The sequence below is a fragment of the Populus euphratica genome, unplaced genomic scaffold (assembly GCF_000495115.2).
Source record: "Populus euphratica unplaced genomic scaffold, PopEup_1.0 scaffold245.1, whole genome shotgun sequence".
NCBI classification, from domain to species: domain Eukaryota; kingdom Viridiplantae; phylum Streptophyta; class Magnoliopsida; order Malpighiales; family Salicaceae; genus Populus; species Populus euphratica.
In genome coordinates, this window is record NW_011500127.1 from 179330 (window position 1) to 189042 (window position 9713).

The following is a 9713-nucleotide window of genomic DNA, read 5'->3' on the forward strand; positions in this document are numbered from 1 at the left end:
CAAATTCAATTAAAAAACCAACCAAATCCATAAATTGAGGCTACTTAAGTTACTTCAAAAAACTTGCAAACAACGCTAACCTCATAGAAAGACAAAATAAAATGAAAAAAATTAAAAGATAAATTCTCAACTATCTTAATATTAACATATGAAATCAACAAAAAAAAATCATGACAAAAAAAACTAAAAGAAAATTAAAAATAAAACATGTATAAAAAAACCAATGTAGAGACACGCTATAGCAATTCAAAATATTTTGTGATAAAAATTACAGTATTTTTCCTAATTATTTAGTTTTTCTTATAATTCTCCCGCGCACAGTGAAGAATGGAAGGACTTCAATCCATTTTCTTGTATTTAATCTTAATTTATATTTACTCTTAATTTAAGAAGTTGGATGTTGATTTATTTGGCAAGTTAGATCACTACTGAAAAATTGATCACTACAAATGAAAATACCAACGGAATATTTTTTTTTGTAGATTGCAATGAATTTTACCAATAGATTATTTCTTCGCTATATCCTTCAGTAAATGCTGATGAAAATATTATATTGGTATACATTGAGGGGATTATAATGGGAAACGAAGGAATTAAAGAAATCTAAAAAGTACGATAATGTATCATTTATATAAACAACATCACCGACAGTATTAATCCATGGGTATATTATAGATAGCTTTAATACTTTTCACTTATCAATTACACTGTTTTTCTTGCCAATGACATATAAGATCATCGAGGGATTAAGTCCGTCAATATTTTCCTCAGAGCTTTAGAACTATTCACTTTTCAATTGTACTTTTAATTATTATTTTTTATAGATAAAATTATTAATTGATTGAAAAAGTCACCAATGATATTTTAGGTAATTTTGAAAAAATTTTATTAAATTAAAAAATTCAATTAAATATTACAAATGGAATAAAAAAAATAAACTGAAAAGTTGTTAGTGATATTTGGAGGGTTTCTGAAAAAATTATAAATTAAATATTGCAAGTGGGATCATCAACTGAATATTTAAAAATATTAATATTTAATTATTCATAAGTAAAATCATTGGTAAAATAGCTCAATTAAAATATTAGAATCACTAATTTCATAAAAGACACAACTCTTTTTTTTCTTCATTTCTCTTCCCTTTTTGTAAAAAAAAAAAAAAGCCATTGTCCTTCTCTCCCTTTCTCTTCTCTCCTTAACTCCTTCTTTTCTTTTCTCCTTCATGTGCATATATGTATTTCCCACTCTTCCTTTAATTAATACACTTTATGAAAAAAAAAATTTCTCTTTTTAGCTTCACTCGTAATGAAATTAAGGTAAGATTTTTTTCTTTTTCTTTTTTTATATTTTTTTAATTTTACTGTTCTTAATAATTATGTGAATGTTATTGTAGGAATTTTTTTATGTTAAAATAATTTTGTTGAATTTTAGTTTGATTTATTTTTTAATTTTGTTGTTCAATTTCAATTAAATATATAAGATTGATTTTAATTATTATTATTTAATTTTTTTATGAAATTTTAATTAAATGAATTTATGTGTTGCTAGATAATGGGTTCTTGAATAGGTTTTTTAGGTTATGTGAAAAAAATTAGTTAATTTATTTATTTGTTGTTGTTGTTTAATTTTTTTGTGTTATTTTTTTATTGTAAATTTATTTGAGTTGATTTTTTTTCTTTTTTTTCAAGTAACTCAGTTCCTGAGTATTATTATTGAGTATTGATTTATATTAATTTAATTTAATTTAATTATTTTATACTATTTTTAATATATATATATATATATATTGATGGACAGATTAAATTCATCGGTATATTCTAGGACAGATTAAGTTTATCGGTATGTTCTAGAGAATTAAAAATAATTACTGCAAATATTACTATTACTATTTAATCACGAGTAGAATTGCATGTTATCTTTATACCAATTATATGTCAAGTTTCCTAAGAAAAATACCAATAAAATAAAGTAAATAAAATGTTTTAACACTTTTGTTGTTAAAAAATCCTTTGATAATAATTGAAAAACCATAAATCACAAATAAGAATTTTATTAAAAAAGTACTTTTTTTTATGAGCTCATAGGTAAAAATAGTGCTAACGGATTAAGAGTATAAATACTAATAAAAAAATTTATTAATAAATCTAAAAATTCTAGTAGTGAGTTAATTTCTCTTTAAAAAGTAAATTATAGAATTTATTTATTTATTATCATGAAATCTAAAATAATATTATCTTGATATATATCAAAGCTACTCATTACATCACAATTCACAAGGTTTTTTTGATATTACAATTTCTTCTAATCAGTTTCATATATTTAACATTAATTTTTTTAGTTTAATTTTTTAAAAATAATCTATATCTAAATTAGTATATGTTTTTTTTCAAAGATTTTTTTTTTATTTTTTAAAGCTTGAATGATAACGTAAAAGGCAATTTCACTGTCAACATTTAAAAAGTTGTTTGTTTTGGTAATATATATAATGATGGTTATAATATCATAGTGACACGGTTTGTTTGTAATAGTAGTGGTGATAAAAAAATGGTAATAATAATAATAATAATGGTAAAAATAATATAGAATATAAGTAATAATGACGATAATTGACATGAAATATGTTATGAATATTTTCATGGACGAAATAAAGAAGATAGAGCCCACAAAGAAGTTCAGACACTTCAAACACGCAACATGATAAAAACTAGCATAAGTTTAGATTTTATTGTTAAATTTTTATAGGTCAAGTTCTACAGCCTGGCCACAACTGGTTTCTGTTTTTAATTTCGGACTGGATGAAGCTCAAATATACGGGCCAAGCTAGACCCATCCAGCTCAGCCTAGTCTGGGCAGCAGGTACGTTCACACATGCTCTGTACGAGTGCGAAGGTAATTAACGTCAAATGAATCGAAGATGCAAAGCGGGAACAAGAAGAACTTACCCGGTCTGGAGATGAAGGGATGAAGACGATGGCAACGGTGCGATGACTGTCCAATGTCCCCTGCTTCTGTTTTTCGTTCACTTCTCCTTTGTGCTCTCTTTTAGTCTCCTTTTCTTTTCTTTTTCTTTTTTGCTTTATCTTGTTCTCTCTGTTCTTCCTTCTTTGTGTTTTTCTTTCTGTTAGTTTTTCGTTTTCTCGTTCTCAGTTCTTCTTTCTTTTTTTTTGTGTCCCTCCCCTTGTGTTTTCTCTGTTAGTTCCTCTGTGTTCTCCCTTTTTTTTTTTTCGGGGCCTTTCTGTCAGTTCCCGTTCTCTCCTTCCTGTGTTTGCTCGTTCTGTTCTCCCTCTTGATTCTTTCTTTTCTTTTGATTTTCTCTGTCAGCTCGTCCTTGTCCTCTGGTTTGCTCCCCTGTGTTTGTTTCTTTCCCTCCTTCGCGTCTGTGTTGCTTTCGCTCTCCCCCAGTTCGTGGCCTTTCTCTGACTTTTATAAAGCTAGAGAATGCCATGCGGTCGCCTCCAGATAATGAAGCGACCTTGCAGGACTGTTATTGCAGGAGTAATGGTAACGGTCGGCTGGCGGGGGTGTCTTTTTTGTCTCTTCCTGGTCAGGTGAGTCGAAGAAGATGAATAGTTTTCTTTGAAACGGCGCCATTTTTCAACTGAAATGGCTATTTTCAATTTTATGCCCTGAAGTTCTGGAATTTAGCAATTAGGCCCTTATACATGGAAAATCTCTTTTCTTTTTTAATCTTGCCCCTGGATAAATTGCAATTAAACTCCTATATGTTTCTCCATTAACAAAACAGTCCTTAATTTCTAATTTAATCAATTCAGTTCTTAATTGGCTCTTTAACTTAACTCTTTCAAATTAACCCTGAAAAAATCAATTAACTCTCCATGGTATCTTTTATTTACTGTGGTTTTTGGACATTAATTTCTTATAATTGTAACCTAAATTAGTTCTAAATTTTAATATTTTTTAATTAATCTCTTGATTGCATTAATTATAAATAAAAATTTAATTAAGGTCATAAACTTATCAATTCTTTTAATTTTTTACCAAATTAACTCTTAAATTTAGAATTTCATTCTTATTAGTTTTTAAACTTTTATTAGTTTTTAAACTTTTACTTTGTATTGTCTTATCTCAATTCTCAAATTATTTTTCATTCATTTATTTTTTATTATTTATTTGTTTTTTATTTAAAAAAATAAAAAATTAGATTGTAACAAAAAGTACATCCGTAACTTTACTATAAATAAAAAAAATACCTAAATAACCTTACCTAAAACTCATTATTTTATTTTTTATATTTTTAAAGGTATTTTGATTATTTTATTATTTATTTAAATGGTGAGTAGGTAAAAATTTACCCTAAACAAATCAATAATAAGCAATGTGTAATTTTTGTTGGGAACGACAAAATGATAAAATATGAGGGGCTATTTCAGTTTTAATATATTTTAGTATTATTATTCGTGTGTTGTTTTTAACAGTGTAGAGACATTAAAGAATAAAGTAAAATTAATAATATAAAATAGTTGTTATTATGACAGCAAGCATTACTATATTACTATTTTATTGATTGAATTACTTTTTAGAGTTTTGAAAATAAATTTTAGAAAAATAATGATAAGATTTTAATAAAAAAAAAAATTGTTTTATAACTTTCTAATGAGGCAACCAATCTTCTCAATATCGAAGACCACTTCTTTTTAATTTATTGGAGATAATCCTGACTCAATCTTCTTAACATCGGAGATCACTTCTTCAGCAGCAAAAGAGGCAACCAGCAACCACTAACATTCTTTGGAATTTTCGCACAGCCTGGTGTTCTAACCATAATTGCTCATCCCTTGAGCGCACCAGGGTTTGATTTATCTTAGGCAATTCTGCCTGATGACCTTTCAGCAATGAGAGGCTTGGAACGTTAGGCGAGGATTTACTGAATCGCACCATATTAGCCCTAAGTTTATAGGTGTCAAACCAGATCTGATTCAGCCTTGCAATGAGACTATTATGTGATTGATGGGATTTTCTTGTAACAAATCGAAACCATCTTCCCAATTATTTGTCTATGTTCTTAAAATTTCTTCTTCAATTCTCTGCAGGTTAGCCATGTTGGACATCATTCAAAATAGAATTTGAGAGCCATGAGTGGGTTATATGGTTGTTACTTGTTGGTATTGGACAGGATTTTGAGAGAGATATGTCTTAGTTCTTATGATTACTGAAGGTTAAGAAGGTCAGGTGATTTAGAGTACAAGGCTTTATTGGAGAAAGAAGAAGAAGAAGAAGAACTGGAATGTTATGTTATGGAAAAGTCTGATATTGTGAGGGGAGGGAGAGGGCAGAGGTCGGGGCAGGGACAGTTCTCACAGTTATATTATCAAACAGGTGGAGTGCAAAGAAATGTTAGCTTGTAGATTATGTCTCAAGGATGTGATTTTCTGTCACCACTCGAAGAAAAGCAGAGGCACAGAAGAATTCATTACATATCATTCTATTCAACTCCACGTCATCATTCATGTTCGTTTTTTGTTGAAAACGTGTTGGGTATGGTTAGAAAAAGTTAACGATGGAGCTATGTTAACACAGACAAATTATAATTTAGGTGATTTTCGCTTCAGTTAAATTAATTAAGATATTATTTAATTGATATATTATTTAATTTTTAAGTTGAAATTGAATAAAAATATTATTTAATTAATATTATTAGTTTATTAAGTATTAATTTATTAAGATTATATTTAGAAATATACTCAGTATTGCTTCATGATGAAAAGATAAAAATAGCCCGCTTAAAAGTATAATAAATATAACTTTGTAATATATTCTAAACTTGAAAATTTATTAAGATAATATTTTTTTAAAATTATTTTTAATATTATAATGTAAAAAAATAAAAATAATTTAATTTTAAAAAATAAAAAATTTAATAAAAAAATCTACAGCCTCGAGGGGTCGAAGTGATTTATCAAGTGGATGCAGCTACGACATGGGTAGCCCAATGTTTCCATGATTGGGCTGCATTCTGAGTTGCAACATCTTTATTGTATGATGAGGTCCAGGTCCATTGAGTTATCAAGCCTTTAATCTTTTTAGAATTTCGCATTATGATAAAGGGTTGCAGGCTTTTGATATCTTTTTTATTTATATTTGTTGTTTAATATAATTTTAGGAGTATGAAAAAGTTTCAAGAAAGTGTAAAACGTTAGCTTCTTGGAAGGGAGGAAGTATAAAAAAAAAAAAAATTGAGATGGGAAAGTTTTGGGGTTTTATGTATTTCCTTTTCTTATAATTTAAACCAATTTTTTTTCACTTAATAGACCATAAAGATATATTTCATGTTTTTATCATTACATTTTTAAATATTATTTTTATTTATATTATAATTTATAATTCATTATATGTTATCATGGAATTTAGAATATTTTCACATAGATAAATCAAATTAAATTTAAAATTCAATTGTACGAGACTCAAACTTATCTAGTTTCTTTACCATTTATATTCTGAACTTCCACTTTATAAATACATAGAAACAAAAAAAAAATAACATAAAATATGTCAATGAATCTTTTCATTAAAAAATTTAAATCATTGAATTATAATAATTTTTTGATATGATATTAAAATCTTATTAATCAAATAATTATAAGTTTGAATCTTACTAATCACATTTTATTTGGTAAAAAATAAATAAAAAATAATATAAATATATACAAGTTTTAAATTAAAATATTTTTCACTTAAGAAAATATGTTAAAAAATAATATAAATTATATTATAAAATATAAATATTTTGAGATAAAATTTTAAAATATAATTTATATTATTTTTTAACATATTCTCTTAAGTGAAAACTATTTTAATTTAAAACTTTTTTTTTATATGATATTAAAATCTTATTGACACTTGTTAAAAAAGCATTTTTTTTTTTATCTGACAAACTAACTGTAAATTGACACTTGAAAAACACCCCCCTAAAGGAAATATGGATTATGCAATTTTTCACTTTGTTGGTCTCGTATTTTCACACAATCAACGCAGTATGATGAATTACGAACATGATTCATTTGCCAAGAGAAAGCTTGGAAAATCAAATCAATTAGAGCATAGATTAGGTGAGTCGTATAGGTAAAATCAACATAATCCTTCTCAATATATATTTCCCTTAGGGCTAGTAGCAACACACACACACACACACACACATATATATATATATATATATCATGAACTATTTTTATTTTGATTAGCAGATAGCTTGGCAACCTTCGTTAGTCAAGCATACAGGTTTAAGCATTTCAATCTCTTTAATTAATCATCTAAAAATTATCGTTAAATGATTAATGATTTTTCTGCCTCGCCCGCCGGTCAAACATTGCATATATCAGTCAATATTGACAAGAGTTTCTTACCTAATGCTGTCCCTTCTATTGAATAATGATACATTATCTTCGACCTAATGGGTTCAAGGGAAGGTCTAATTGGCCTTCCCACCCACGAGACTTATAAATTGAATAGCACACTTTAATTTTCGTTACGATAAATCCTCACACCATGCATTTCGAAAGAGACTTGCTAACAACGCCATCATTTTTTTCCATGGAAAGTTCGGTTGATTTTGGGTTGCATGAAGGTGATATCACTTTCTTATTATATACTAATCCAGTAGAGTAGAATGTAATAGTTGAAAACTATTTTATTAAAAAAAAATATTAAATATACAATCATTAAACTATATTTATTTATATAATATAATTTTATATTAAAAAATAATATAAATCATATCTTATAACCTTATATAATAAATTTAAGTTTTTTTATTGGGATTATTATTTGGCATAATATGAGATCCTTGATAGCTTAAATAGCTTAAATAATATTTAGGTTAAGATAATTTTTTGATAAGGTATTAGAGTTTTAATTATTAAATAATTATGAATTTGAATTCTATTATTTTTATTTTTATTAATAAAATTAATTACAATGTCATGTAAGTTAAAAAAAAATTACTCGAAAAGATATATTAAAATAATATAAATTTTATATAACGGGTTGGCTTTTAATTTGAGTAATGATTTTTTGTATATTTTCGAGTCTAGCAAAAAATAAGGTGTGAGAAAATATGCATTGAAAATTTCATCACAATCGGAATAATTACGTCAAGAAATAAATAGGGGGAGTAGGTTTTTTTTGCTGTTGAAAAAATAGTGGGGGGGATTAGTTAACACTTAAACAATGACTAAATCAAATAATTTTTTTAGCACAACATTTATCACTTGTATAGTCATGGCCATGACATTTGCAGTTTTGACAATTCTAAGCTTCTCGTAAGTCTCAAACTTGGCCGCCGAGACCTGAACAACAAACAACATGGTAGTACCATTTCCCTCCTCCTGTGTATAAATATCCTTTTGAAATCAACCAATGAGCATAGAAAACACTTGTTACTAAAGATTTCACCGCAGGATTGGAGAAAAAACATGGTTTCATTAGGCATCTTCAGTCTAATTTCTACCTTGTTCCTTGTGTTGGCTGCAGTTCATACCACAGCTTCTTCTTCAAAACTGTCTCCAAATTATTACGACCATGTTTGTCCCAAAGCCTTACCAGCTATCAAACGAGTTGTGGAGGCGGCAATTAACAAAGAAAGACGCATGGGTGCTTCTTTATTACGTCTCCACTTCCATGATTGTTTTGTCCATGTATTGCACTAAACGGTGTTCTAATTTATTCTTAATTATCACATAATTATTTGGTCTTAATTACAAGTTTTATATATAGTAATGGGTTTGGCTTTTGCTGTATATGATACAGGGTTGTGATGCGTCAATTCTTTTGGACTCAACATCCGCTTTTGATAGTGAAAAGAAAGCTGGTCCTAACAAAAACTCAACTAGAGGATTTGAAGTTATTGACCAAATCAAGTTGGAGGTGGACAAAGTCTGTGGACGTCCAGTGGTCTCTTGTGCAGACATTGTAGCTGTTGCAGCTCGTGATTCCGTGGTTGTGGTGTGTAGTTTATTTATCATTTCTACTCTTGCATGTCCAATGTTGATAAATTGCATGTGTTTTTTTTTTTGTACAAGTAATCCTATCGTAACGTGCGTGTGTAAAAATATGTGCAGCTAGGAGGGCCGACATGGGCAGTGCAGCTAGGGAGGAGAGACTCGACCACAGCTCGCAAAACCACAGCGGACAAAGACATCCCAACACCGTTTATGAACCTTACTGACCTAATCAGCAACTTCAAAAAGCATGGTTTAGATGAGAGAGATCTTGTAGCTCTCTCTGGTGCCCACACTATAGGGTCTGCACAGTGTTTTGCCTTCAGAGACAGAATCTACAATGAAACTAACATTGACCCTAAATTTGCTCGAAAACGCAGATTAACCTGTCCACGCACTGGAGGTAACTCAAACCTTGCCGCTCTAGACCCAACACATGCAAACTTTGATGTTAAATACTTCAATAAATTATTGAAGAAAAGAGGGTTACTTCACTCTGATCAAGAACTCTTCAATGGAGGCTCCACTGATAGCTTGGTAGAGGCTTATAGCTCAGATGCCAAGGCTTTTTATGCTGACTTCGCAAAGTCTATGATGAAGATGGGGAATATAAACCCACTGACTGGAAAGCGAGGACAAGTTCGTTTGAATTGTAGGAAGGTGAACTAAAATGTTCCTACTTTGGATTTCAAAATAGAAAAGAACTTATTCGTCGTCTCGTGCTATACAGCGAGTTTGTATTTTTTTTTTTTGAAAAAA

General features: G+C 28.5%; 1 protein-coding gene across 1 annotated transcript in view; it reads left to right on the top strand.

The window, feature by feature from the left end:
* Positions 1 to 8377: 8377 nt before the first annotated feature.
* LOC105110295 (peroxidase 2-like) overlaps positions 8378 to 9713 on the top strand; it is a 1496-nt gene continuing 160 nt past the window's right edge. The window contains exons 1-3 of the mRNA XM_011005288.1: positions 8378 to 8651; positions 8764 to 8958; positions 9075 to 9610. Of these exons, the coding sequence (XP_011003590.1) occupies positions 8430 to 8651; positions 8764 to 8958; positions 9075 to 9610 (953 nt within the window). The 5' untranslated portion in view covers positions 8378 to 8429. The remainder of the gene's footprint in view (positions 8652 to 8763; positions 8959 to 9074; positions 9611 to 9713) is intronic.